The 13,938-nt window shown below is 44.4% G+C and overlaps 1 protein-coding gene across 4 annotated transcripts in view; it reads right to left on the bottom strand.

Moving 5' to 3' along the window:
- LOC139275195 (beta-1,3-glucosyltransferase-like) overlaps positions 1-13,938 on the bottom strand; it is a 467,305-nt gene that overhangs the window by 136,115 nt on the left and 317,252 nt on the right. For all 4 annotated transcript variants that reach the window (XM_070892319.1, XM_070892320.1, XM_070892321.1 and 1 more), the window contains one exon: positions 6,745-6,814. In XM_070892319.1, the coding sequence (XP_070748420.1) occupies positions 6,745-6,814 (70 nt within the window). The remainder of the gene's footprint in view (positions 1-6,744; positions 6,815-13,938) is intronic.

Here is a 13,938-nt window from a genome sequence, read left to right as displayed (position 1 = left end):
AACAGTCCAATACAAGAGCAACAGACTCTGTCTCAGTCATTGAGGGAAGGGATGGGTGGGACTGGTTTGCCACACGCTCTTTCCGCTGCCTGCGCTTGATTTCTGCATGCTCTCGGCGTTGAGACTCGAGGTGTTCAGTGTCCTCTCGGATACACTTCCTCCACTTAGCGCGGTCTTGGGCCAGCGACTTCCAGATGTCAGTGGGGATGTTGCACTTTATCAGGGAGGTTTTGAGGGCGTCCTTGTTGCGTTTCCTCTGCCCACCTTTGGCTCGTTTGTTGTGAAGGAGCTCAGAGTAGAGCACTTGCTTTGGGGGTCCCGTGTCTGGCATGTGGCCTGCCCAGCGGAGCTGATCAAGTGTGGTCAGTGCTTCAATGCTGGGGATGTTAGCCTGGATGTGGACACTGATGTTGGTGCACCTGTCCTCCCAGGGGATTTGTAGGATCTTGCGGAGACATCGTTGGTGATATTTCTCCAGCAACTTGAGGTGTCTGCTGTACATGGTCCATGTCTCTGAGCCATACAGGAGGGCAGGTATTACTACAGTCCTGTCGACCATGGGCTTTGGTGGCAGTTTTGAGGGCCTGGATTGTACAACCTCTAAACTACTTGAGTATTCAGCTATAATTTACATCATTATTTACATCTAGGTACCAAAGTTCAAATCTCGTCCAATCTTGCAAAATGACCAGCAATATTTAGAAGTGAGGGGTCTCAGGAACCTCAGTTTACAGAATTAAAAGGGAAACTATAAATTAAACCGAACAAGCTATGTACTAGATTGAATGAATTAATTTGAATAAACCTTCAATGCCAGAGACATCTGTACCATTGAAATGATTTACTTGATAGAAGTCTTGAAATGTGATTAAAAAAAACAACAAAGGCCATTTGTAACATGGTTCGAACAATTATAACACCAAAAAATACTGTTTAGTAATTCAAATCTAATCGTAGAATGTGCAAAATCTGGCATCATTAAGAGTTTGAATTTAATTTAAAAATAATTATATCATGACTATTATTGAAGATATACAACCATCTCTGTACATACGGTACATGTATAAAATATGGCAGGGAATGGTAATGTACAGATCTGAAGCACCTTACAAGTATAAACTTTGAATTTGAGCACTTACAACAGTAACAATAACAATAACAACAGCAGCAAAGGAAGGCTGCACCCATCTCTCCTCCATCTTATTCTAAGACCGCCCACTGAGCTTAGTCTTGATGACTCCACCGCTGCCCGCAGGTGGTGGCGCAGTGTTGGGACCAAGCTTATTCTTTCCAGCAGCTCGGGTAATGCGCACTTCTTGATGCGGGGTGTGGGCAGGCGGTAATGTGGATGGCCCGGCTTGGGTCTCTTCAGAGGCTGGTCTGGGGATTGGAGTGGGAATGGCAGTTGATTCTGTCAATGGGCGCGGGGTCTGGGCGTGTTCCCTTATTGCAGCAGCTACCTCCGACATTCCCTCCCTCATGTGTGCTAGTGTTGTTGGGGAGGAGTTAAACTAATATGGCAGGGGGATGGGAACCAATGCAGGGAGACAGAGGGAAACAAAAAGGAGACAAAAGCAAAAGACAGAAAGGAGATGAGTAAAAGTGGAGGGCAGAGAAACCCAAGGCAAAAAACAAAAAGAGCCACTTAATATAAAGGGGCTGCAGGAGGGGTCAAAACTAAAAATCACGGTTTAAAAACTAGGATTAAAACACTCTACCTAAACGCACGCAGCATTCGAAATAAAGTAAATGAGTTGACGGCACAAATCATTACAAATGAGTATGATTTGGTGGCCATTACAGAAACATGATTGCAGGGTGGCCAAGACTGGGAATTAAACATACAGGGGTATCTGACGATTCGGAAAGATAGACAAGAAGGGAAAGGAGGTGTGGTAGCTCTGTTAATAAAGGATGATATCAGGGCAGTTGTGAGAGATGATATTGGCTCTAATGAACAAAATGTTGAATCATTGTGGGTGGAGATTAGAGATAGTAAGGGGAAAAATTCACTGGTGGGCATAGTTTATAGGCCCCCAAATAATAACTTCACGGTGGGGCGGGCAATAATCAAGAGAATAATGGAGGCATGTGAAAAAGGAACGGCAGTAATCATGGGGGGTTTTAATCTACATATCGATTGGTCAAATCAAATCGCACGGGGTAGCCTGGAGGAGGAATTCATAGAATGCTTACGAGATTGTTTCTTAGAACAGTATGTTACAGAACTTACAAGGGAGCAAGCTATCTTAGATCTGGTCCTGTGTAATGAGACAGGAAAAATAAACGATCTCCTAGTAAAAGATCCTCTCGGAATGAGTGATCAAAGTATGGTTGAACTTGTAATACAGATTGAGGGTGAGGAAGTAGTGTCTCAAATGAGCGTACTATGCTTAAACAAAGGGGACTACAGTGGGATGAGGGCAGAATTGGCTAAAGTAGACAGGGAACACAGACTAAACGGTGGCACAATTGAAGAACAGTGGAGGACTTTTAAGGAGCTCTTTCATAGTGCTCAACAAAAATATATTCCAGTGAAAAAGAAGGGAGGTAAGAGAAGGGATAACCAGCCATGGATAACCAAGGAAATAAAGAAGAGTATCAAATTAAAAACCAATGCGTATAAGGTGGCCAAGGTTAGTGGGAAAATAGAAGAGTGGGAAAATTTTAAATGACAGCAAAGAATGACTAAGAAAGCAATAAAGAAAGGAAAGATAGATTAAGAAGGTAAACTTGCGCAAAACATAAAAACGGATAGTAAAAGCTTTTACAGATATATAAAACGGAAAAGAGTGACTAAAGTAAATGTTGGTCCCTTAGAAGATGAGAAGGGGGATTTAATAATGGGAAATGTGGAAATGGCTGAGACCTTAAACAATTATTTTGCTTCAGTCTTCACAGTGGAAGACACAAAAACCATGACAAAAATTGCTGGTCACAGGAATGTGGGAAGGGAGGACCTTGAGACAATCACTATCTCTAGGGAGATAGTACTGGACAGGCTAATGGGACTCAAGGTAGACAAGTCCCCTGGTCCTGATGAAATGCATCCCAGGGTATTAAAAGAGATGGCGGAAGTTATAGCAGATGCATTCGTGATAATCTAACAAAATTCTCTGGACTCTGGGGAGGTACCAGCGGATTGGATAGCAGCTAATGTAATGCCTGTGTTTAAAAAAGGGGGCAGACAAAAGGCTGGTAACTAGAAGTTAGTTTAACATCTGTAGTGGGGAAAATGCTTGAAACTATCATTAAGGAAGAAATAGCGGGACATCTAGATAGGAATAGTGCAATCAAGCAGACGCAACATGGATTCATGAAGGGGAAATCATGTTTAACTAATTTACTGGAATTCTTTGAGGATATAACGAGCATGGTGGATAGAGGTGTACCGATGGATGTGGTGTATTTAGATTTTCAAAAGGCATTCGATAACGTGCCACACAAAAGGTTACTGCAGAAGATAAAGGTACACGGAGTCAGAGGAAATGTATTAGCATGGATAGAGAATTGGCTGGCTAACAGAATGCAAAGAGTCGGGATAAATGGGTCCTTTTCGGGTTGGAAATCGGTGGTTAGTGATGTGCCACAGGGATCGGTGCTGGGACCACAACTGTTTACAATATACATAGATGACCTGGAAGAGGGGACAGAGTGTAGTGTAACAAAATTTGCAGATGACACAAAGATTAGTGGGAAAGCGGGTTGTGTAGAGGACACAGAGAGGCTGCAAAGAGATTTAGATAGGTTAAGCGAATGGGCTAAGGTTTGGCAGATGGAATACAATGTCGGAAAGTGTGAGGTCATCCACCTTGGGAAAAAAAAACAGTAAAAGGGAATATTATTTGAATGGGGAGAAATTACAACATGCTGCGGTGCAGAGGAACCTGGGGGTCCTTGTGCATGAATCCCAAAAAGTTAGTTTGCAGGTGCAGCAGGTAATCAGGAAGGCGAATGGAATGTTGGCCTTCATTGCGAGAGGGATGGAGTACAAAAGCAGGGAGGTCCTTCTGCAACTGTATAGGGTATTGGTGAGGCCGCACCTGGAGTACTGCGTGCAGTTTTGGTCACCTTACTTAAGGAAGGATATACTAGCTTTGGAGGGGTACAGAGACGATTCACTAGGCTGATTCCGGAGATGAGGGGGTTACCTTATGATGATAGATTGAGTAGACTGGGTCTTTACTCGTTGGAGTTCAGAAGGATGAGGGGGGATCTTAAAGAAACATTTAAAATAATGAAAGGGATAGACAAGATAGAGGCAGAGAGGTTGTTTCCACTGGTCGGGGAGACTAGAACTAGGGGGCACAGCCTCAAAATACGGGGGAGCCAATTTAAAACCGAGTTGAGAAGGAATTTCTTCTCCCAGAGGGTTGTGAATCTGTGGAATTCTCTGCCCAAGGAAGCAGTTGAGGCTAGCTCATTGAATGTATTCAAGTCACAGATAGATAGATTTTTAACCAATAAGGGAATTAAGGGTTACGGGGACCGGGCGGGTAAGTGGAGCTGAGTCCACGGCCAGATCAGCCATGATCTTGTTGAATGGCGGAGCAGGCTCGAGGGGCTAGATGGCCTACTCCTGTTCCTAATTCTTATGTTCTTATGTATGTGTCCCGACAGCATCTCAACTACCGGCATCGTTCCCTCGCTCATGTGCATCGACAGTGTATCATCTATCTGCGACATTCTATCCCTAATGTGCCCGGACAGTGTTCCCATTTCTCGTGAGAGTGTTGTTACTTCTCCTGACAGTCCCGATACCTCATCACCCACCCCACTGATGTTGTCCAGGAGTGATCGGGTAAGGTCAATGCTCTCCCCACTCATTGCCATCATCTGAACCAGATCTGTTACATCCTGCACCTCAGGTGAGCGCTGTCGATCTCTCCTTCCCCTCCTCACCCTGGGTGTGGCTCGCTACATCCTGCAGCCTCGGACGGTGGGGCCCTGGGTGTGGCTCACTGCACCTCACTGGAATCCGCAGCCTCAGACTGTGTGTAACCATGGAATGTTCCAACACTCGCACCACTCAGGAAAGGGGCTGGCACCTCAATGGGCGGCACCAGCACCTCCTCCAGAGTGAGTACAACAGTGGGGGCTTCATCCTCCCCCTCCCCCTACGTCTGAATCTTCTTCTCCATCGGTTTCAGCTTCGTCAGGGTTGGCCTCAAGTTCTGCAAAATATAACAGAACAAACAAGTGGTTAGCAGAAGAGGAGGGGGCAGGGTGGCATGAGTAGGCTCACACAGCGCAGGCAGCGGGCTCATTTGAAGATGAATGATAACACATTGCATTAACCGAAGCGTAGCTGACAGAGACATTCCCATGAACCGAAGCATGGCTAGCCTGCGCAGAACTTAACTTTTAGCAAAGCCAGACTGTGGAATTTGCAGGACATACCCTCTCCCTCGAGTGTGGGCCCAGCTTGTACAGTGCTGGTTGCTTTTCTCCAGGCAGGACCCATCAAAGCAGCGACTCTCTCTTCCAAGTGTGTCAGTGGGTGCAGATTTGCCGGGCCTCCTCCTGTTCGAGTTCTTTCCCTTTTGTTGTGTGCCACCTTCCTCTGCAAAGATGAAAATATAACTTTTTAGAGAGGGTGTCTTTCTGCTGGGTAGGACATATACAAATGGTCACATTTACAACCGCAATTCCAGTGAATAAATGAAAATATTACTTACATTAACTACTTGACCAAGATCCTGCCACTTCTTTTTGCACTGGCCTCCAGACCTCGGGGTGGTCATCATTGCACAGTAATCTTCTGCAAGTTGGTGCCAGCGTTTCTTCATTTCTTTTGGTGAAACTTTTATGTGACGTCTGCTGGTGTCCAGCTCATGCCATCTGGCCTCAATTACAGTAACCAGTGCCTCCACTTCCTCTTGTGAGAAATTCTTGGTCCTTGAGCCTTGTTGCATATTGCAGCTCCGATTTTTTTCCACCGAAAATTAAAGTTCTCGCACAGTTCTCACACACAACTGGTTCTTTAAAAATGGCCGAATGCAGACCGGGAGGTGTACTGAGTATGCGTGCCCATAGCAGTCACGTAAAAAACGTCATTTTTTCCCCGCGCATGCGCAGAAGGGGTGCATCCTTTTTTCGGTGCAGACATTAGGCTCCACACCCCACCCCCGTCCCAAGTTAAAGGACAGGCTGCACGGCGCTAATTTTAAAAATAAGAATGGGGAAACTTTCAAGTTATTTTTTTGTAGTAGTCAGGCCAAAAAAAAAAACGGGTGTAATGTTTGAAATACACCAAAAAGTGGCACTGGGGAAAATTGAGCCCTGAGTCTTTAACATACCCATTCACATTTGTGCTATGATGATGTATTGTTCTAATATACTAAGTGACTGCCTGAAAGGGTGCATGAAGCAGATTCGATAGTAACTTTCAAAAGAGAATTAGATATATACTGCGAAAATAAACATTTGCAGATCGGAGGAAACAGTGGCGACTAATTGGATAGCTCTTTCAAAGAGCCGGCACAGGAATGATGGGATAAATGGCCTCCTTCTGTCTTTCAAGGCGGAGTCATAAAATGCCCAACGCTATTAAATAAAGCAACGTTTAAATCTTCTCTGATAATATCCCTAGAGTATATATCCAGACTATTGCACAATCCCAAGGTAAAAAGCTACTAGATGTAGTGCTTAACATAAGTAAATGTTGTATAAGAGCTGACTTTTGGTACAGCAGAGTGTAAAAATACTATCCTTCAAACACACTGTATATTAGCAGCAACTTACTTCTTTCCTGGTGGAATTTCTTGCAGGTTTTTACAGCAAAAAAGATGTTTTCCTTCTCGACTAGTTTTCCCTATAAAATGATAAATGAAACAATAACTGTGGAAAGATTCTCATAAAATGAATACAACAAATGTAAACTTTGAAGTTCAGAATTCTACAAAATCTTTTTTAAGTGTCAGTTTGGCTTAGAGAGAGCTTCCATTGCAGAAGGTTGTGGTTTTAAGCCCCATTTCAAGACTTCAGCACATATTCTAGGCTACCTTAATGCAGTACTGAGGGAGTGCTGCACTATAGAAACATAGAAAATAGGTGCAGGAGTAGGCCATTCGGCCCTTCGAGCCTGCACCACCATTCAATAAGATCATGGCTGATCACTCCCTCAGTACCTCTTTCCTGCTTTCTCTCCATACCCCTTGATCCCCTTAGCCATAAGGGCCATATCTAACTCCCTCTTGAATATATCCAATGAACTGGCATCAACTACACTGCGGCAGTGAAGTTCACAGGTTAACAACTCTCTGAGTGAAGAAGTTTCTCCTCACCTCAGTCCTAAATGGCCTACCCCTTATCCTAAGACTATGTCCCCTGGTTCTGGACTTCCCCAACATCGGGAACATTCTTCCCACATCTAACCTGTCTAGTCCCGTCAGAATCTTATACGTTTCTATGAGATCCCCTCTCATCCTTCTAAACTCCAGTGAATAAAGGCCCATTTGATCCAGTCTCTCCTCATACGATAGTCCAGCCATCCCTGGAATCAGTCTGGTGAACCTTCGCTGCGCTCTCTCAATAGCAAGAACGGCCTTCCTCAGATTAGGAGACCAAAACTGAACACAATATTCCAGGTGAGGCCTCACTAAGGCCCTGTACAACTGCAGTAAGGCCTCCCTGCTCCTATACTCAAATCCTCTCACTATGAAGGCCAACATGCAATTTGCCTTCTTCACCGCCTGCTGTACCTGCATGCCAACCTTCAATGACTGATGTACCATGACACCCAGGTCTCGTTGCACCTCCCCTTTTCCTAATCTGCTACCATTCAGATAATATTCTGCCTTCGTGTTTTTGCCCCCAAAATGGATAACCTCACATTTATCCACATTATATTGCATCTGCCATGCATTAGCCCACTCACCTAACCTGTCCAAGTCACCCTGCAGCCTTCTTAGCGTCCTCCTCATAGCTCACACCGCCAACCAGTTTAGTGTCATCCGCAAATTTGGAGATATTACACTCAATTCCTTCATCTAAATTGTTAATGTATATTGTAAAGAGCTGGGGTCCCAGCACTCCACTAGTCACTGCCTGCCATTCTGAAATGGACCCATTTATCCCGATTCTCTGCTTCCTGTCTGCCAACCAGTTCTCTATCCACGTCAGTACATTACCCCCAATACCATGCGCTTTGATTTTGCATACCAATCTCTTGTGCGGGACCTTGTCAAAAGCCTTTTGAAAGTCCAAATACACCACATCCACTGGTTCTCCCTTGTCCACTCTGCTAGTTACATCCTCAAAAAATTCCAGAAGATTCGTCAACCCTGATTTCCCTTTCATAAATCCATGCAGACTTGGACCGATCCTGTCACTGTTTTCCAAATGCGCTGCTATTTCATCCTTAATGATTGATTCCAACCTTTTCCCCACTACTGATGTCAGGCTAATCGGTCTATAATTATCCATTTTCTCTCTCAGCCCTTTTTTAAAAAGTGGTGTTATATTAGCTACCCTCCAGTCCATAGGAACTGATCCAGAGTCGATAGACTGTTGGAAAATGATCACCAATGCATCCACTATTTCTAGGGCCACTTCCTTAAGTACTCTGGGATGCAGTCTATCAGGCCCCGGGGATTTATCGGACTTCAATCTCATCAATTTCCCTAACACAATTTCCCGCCTAATAAGGATATCCTTCAGTTCCTCCTTCTCATTAGACCCACTGTCCCCTAGTACATTCGGAAGGTTATTTGTGTCTCCCTTCGTGAAGGCAGAACAGAAGTATTTGTTGAATTGGTCTGCCATTTCTTTGTTCCCCATTATAAAGTCACCTGAATCCGACTGCAAGGGATCTATGTTTGTTTTCACTAATCTTTTTCTCTTCACATATTTATAGAAGCTTTTGCAGTCAGTTTTTATGTTCCCTGCAAGCTTTCTCTCGTACTCTATTTTCCCCCTCTTAATTAAATCCTTAGTCCTCCTCTGTTGAATTTTAAATTTCTCTCAGTCCTCAGGTTTGTTGCTTTTTCTAGCCAATTTATATGCCTCTTCCTTGGTTTTAACACTATCCTTAATTTCCCTTGTTAGCCATGGTTGAGCCACCTTCCCCATTTTATTTTTACTCAAGACAGGGATGTACAATTGCTGAAGTTCATCCATGTGATCTTTAAATGTTTGCCATTGCTTATTTACCGTCAATCCTTTAAGTATCCTTTGCCAGTCTATTCTAGCCAATTCATGCCTCATACCATCGAAGTTACCTTTCCTTAAGTTCAGAACTCTGGTTTACGAATTAACTTTGTCACTCTCCATCTTAATACAGAATTCTACCATATTATGATCACTCTTCCCCAACGGGCCTCATACAACAAGATTGCTAATTAGTCCCTTCTCATTACCCAGTCTAGGATGGCCAGCTCTCTAGTTGGTTCCTCGACATATTGGTCTAGAAAACCATCCCTAATACACTCGAGGAAATCCTCCTCCACCAGTTTGGTAAGCCCAATCAATATGTAGATTAAAGTCACCCATGATAACTGCTGTACCTTTATTGCACACATTCCTAATTTCTTGTTTGATGCTGTCCCCAACCTCACTACTACTGTTGGTGGTCTGTACACAACTCCCACTAGCGTTTTCTGCCCTTCGGTATTCCGCAGCTCCACCCATACCGATTCCACATCATCCAGGCTAATGTCCTTCCTTATTATTGCATTAATTTCCTCTTTAACCAGCAACGCCAACCCGCCTCCTTTTTCTCTCTGCCTAAATGTTGAATACCCCTGGATGTTGAGTTCCCAGCCTTGGTCACCCTGGAGCCATGCCTCCGTGATGCCAATTACATCATATCCGTTAACTTTTGTCTGTGCAGTTAATTCGTCCACCTTATTCCGAATACTCCTCGCATTGAGGCGCAGAGCCTTCAGGCTTGTCTTTTTAACACACTTTGCCCCTTTAGAATTTTGCTGTAATGTGGCCCTTTTTGTTTTTTGCCTTGGGTTTCTCTGCCCTCCACTTTTACTATTCTCCATCTTTTAGATGAGATGTTAAACCAAGATTCCGCCTGCTCAGCTGGACATAAACGATGCATTAGCAATATTTGATGAATTGGTCAATATGTATCCCTCAACAGCACCAAAAACAGCTTATCCAGTTATTTAACTCATTTGTTTATATGAGTTGTTAATTAGTGGTAATGTCATTAAAAACTGTGCATGAAAGAACTTGATAAAATGTTAAATTTGTATCGAAAATCCAAAACCCTAGAGTAAAAAAAATATTATTTCAATACTCTCTTGGTCAGTCTGCCTTCCTCGAACATCCATAAATTTCAGTTAATCCAAACCTTGTTGCACATATCCTATATTTCATCAAGTTCATCCTTGCTGGCTTACATTGGCTCCCAGTTCCCTAAAACCTCAAATTTTAAATGCTTACCTTTTTGTTACAATCCCTCCATGGCCTGGCCCCTCCTTGTTTTTATAACACCCACCAGGCCTGTAACCTTCCCCCCCTGCCCCCCACCACACCCCCCCCCTCCCACCACCACCACCACCACCCCCCCCCCCACCACCACCACCACCCCCCCCCCCCCCCATCACCCCAAACCTCTCTGTTCCTCTCATTTTGGCTTCTTGTGCATCCTTCACCCCCACCACTGGATGCCATTGCCTTCAGCTGCCTTGATCCCCCTCTGAAATTCCCTCCCTAAACCCCTCTGCCTCGCCACCTCTCTCTTCTTTAAGACCCTCCTTAAAATCTATTTCCTCTGGTATGGCGCCGATTATCTTCATACCTCTGTGAAATACCATGGGATGCTTTTAAGTTAAAGGTGCTTTATAAATGCAAATTGAAAAAAAAATTACTATAGCGCAGTCCACAAAGGTTCAGGCAAATGCAGATTTTAAGCCTGGGTCTGAGCTTCCACTACTAATCTGTTTTTACACTCACTTTTTAAAAAAAAATGAGGTGGTCATAAAATAAAACAGAAATATTGTCCATGTCCACGCAACATAAATAGAGTATAAAACACGAAGAGTATAAAACACGAAGAGTATAAAACACGAAGATGCGATGAAGCTGCAGAGTGACTTGGATAGGTTAGGTGAGTGGGCAAATGCATGGCAGATGAAGTATAATGTGGATAAATGTGAGGTTATCCACTTTGGTGGTAAAAACAGAGAGACAGACTATTATCTGAATGGTGACAGATTAGGAAAAGGGGAGGTACAACAAGACCTGGGTGTCATGGTACATCAGTCATTGAAGGTTGGCATGCAGGTACAGCAGGCAGTTAAGAAAGCAAATGGCATGTTGGCCTTCATAGCGAGGGGATTTGAGTACAGGGGCAGGGAGGTGTTGCTACAGTTGTACTGGGCCTTGGTGAGGCCACACCTGGAGTATTGTGTACAGTTTTGGTCTACTAACCTAAGGAAGGACATTATTGCTATTGAGGGAGTGCAGCAAAGGTTCACCAGACTGATTCCCGAGATGGCGGGACTGACATATCAAGAAAGACTGGATCAACTGGGCTTGTATTCACTGGAGTTCAGAAGAATGAGAGGGGATCTCATAGAAACGTTTAAAATTCTGACAGGTTTAGACAGGTTAGATGCAGGAAGAATGTTCCCAATGTTGGGGAAGTCCAGAACCAGGGGTCACAGTCTAAGGGGTAAGCCATTTAGGACCAAGATGAGGAGAAACTTCTTCACCCAGAGAGTGGTGAACCTGTGGAATTCTGTTGAATTCCGAAAGTTGTTGAGGCCAATTCACTAAATATATTCAAAAAGGAGCTAGATGTAGTCCTTACTACTAGGGGGATCAAGGGGTATGGCGAGAAAGCAGGAATGGGGTACGGAAGTTGCATGTTCAGCCATGAACTCATTGAATGGCGGTGCAGACTCGAAGGGCCAAATGGCCTACTCCTGCACCTATTTTCTATGTTTCTATGTTTCTATATGCCTGGTATCAACCAACAGAAATTCATAAATCAGGAATCAATCTTTTCTGTCATCAGTTGAAAGCAGCCTGGATTAGTATCAATCAACTTACAGGGTCCATCTCCATGGGCCCAATAACTAGTTTCCTTTTGCTCTGCGAGGGGAAAAAAATATTTATTTGTTACCTTTTCCTTTGTCTTTTAATACAACTTATATTAGATGTTACTTTTTAATTTTCACTCTCTTATTTTTGATTGGAACTTGCCTTACTGTCTGTTTCCTTCATTCCTTGTGCAGAGATGTTGATTGTGTCCCCGCTCAATAGTTAATACACTTTAAATAGTAATTCTCCGAGTGAAGAATTTTGAGACATTTGACACTGTGATAAGATGCTGTATAAATGCAAGTATTTTTTTTTCTGACTTTCATTTTCTTATTATTTTTGGTTTTCTAAACCTGCAGCAACAAGACTCGAGGGAGGGTCATGAAGGCATAAGAAGTTTGCATTTGCAATGGCAAAGGAAAATTTGAACGAATGTGACCGCAGTGGTGTATGGTTGCTATAAACAGATATGGTGGAAAACAAAGCCCCTGAAGAGGTTAGGATGGCAATAGTAAGAGTTATGGGGATCGAGTCAGAGATGTGATGGGTCAGCAAGGGTGGCAGTGAAAGACATTCATGGAAGCCTTCTCAACTCCCACCTCTGGCTACAACATGCCTAGTCCCATTTGCATCTACCCCTTCCCACTTCATTTTGGAAGTTATTTTAAAAACATACAAAATTGACGGGCAGGAAAAGATAATCTGGTCCAGCCAGCACTGTTCCACACCATGATGGCTGGACCAGTATGGCTAAACACTTCTTCCCTCTACAGAGCTCCCAGCCCACTTCATCACACATCCACCACTGCAGCCATGTAATCTCCTGGGTGAGACAAAAAGGAGAAAAAAAATCCAGGACCAATAAGGGAAAAAAATACTCCGTAAAATTCCTCTCCGACCCCTAAGTTTTACATCTAAACATTGCTAAGGGCAGTGTCTGCACACACAACAATCTTAGTGCTATTAAAATTTTATTTACAACATGTGAGTGCACACGCAAGCATGCCTACTACTTTGCCTGAGTGAAAAATCTCAGCTCTAGAATCAACGTGTTATTGGAATCTCATTGACATTATCAAGTATTTCAATCAACCTATCATAGGCAGTCCCTCGAAACGAGGATGACTTGCTTCCACGCCAAAAAAGGATGAGTTCACAGGTGTTTCAATGAAGGACCCGAACTCATCATCATCAAAGACAGTCCCTCGGAATCGAGGAGGACTTGCTTCCACTCCCAAAGTGAGTTCTTTGATGGCTGCACAGTCCGATACGAGAGCCACAGACCCTGTTGCAGTTGGGACCCGAACTACATCCTCAAGGGTGGAAGATGCCTGTGCGTGGATTTTTTTAACCTGCGGTGGCCGTTGCACACCAGTCACCACACGGGCTTGACAGAGCTAGGTCTTGGTCCAGTGGTAAGGATTACCCAAGACGACTGGAGGCTAGCTCTGCTATACAGACAGACCCAGTGCGCACACATATCGCAGTGTGGGCTGGCCTGTGCTGCCCCTGGGCCCCTGAACTCACGTCTCCCCTGGACCCCGATCACGTCCCTCTACTGTCTCTCGCCACTCCTTTGCCCCGACCTCGCCGCTCCTGCTGGACCTGCCCACGCTCCAATCACCGACCTGGATCTTGATGACATCACTCTTCGCTGCCACCGCCCTCCTGCACCAGCTCGCGCTGCTCCTTGGAGTAGAATACCTCCACGCAGCCCATGGCCGCCGCTCGCCGCTCCTTTTATGGCCCCGACCTGCCGCTGATGGTCTCTCGCAGGTCGGGGGGTGGTGGCCATGGGCAGCGTGGAGGCCCCGACCTGCGAGAGACCATCAAGTGTTTATGATGTAGGAGAAATGCCTTAAGAATTGTCTTAAATGCATCCTTTAAAAGTAGTAAGTAGTCAGACTAAATGCTAGGTAGGGATAGGACGAATGC

Source organism: Pristiophorus japonicus, chromosome 10, assembly GCF_044704955.1.
Source record: "Pristiophorus japonicus isolate sPriJap1 chromosome 10, sPriJap1.hap1, whole genome shotgun sequence".
Taxonomy (NCBI): domain Eukaryota; kingdom Metazoa; phylum Chordata; class Chondrichthyes; family Pristiophoridae; genus Pristiophorus; species Pristiophorus japonicus.
Note: the sequence above shows the minus strand (reverse complement) of the source record. Positions and strands in the feature narration are given on the sequence as shown.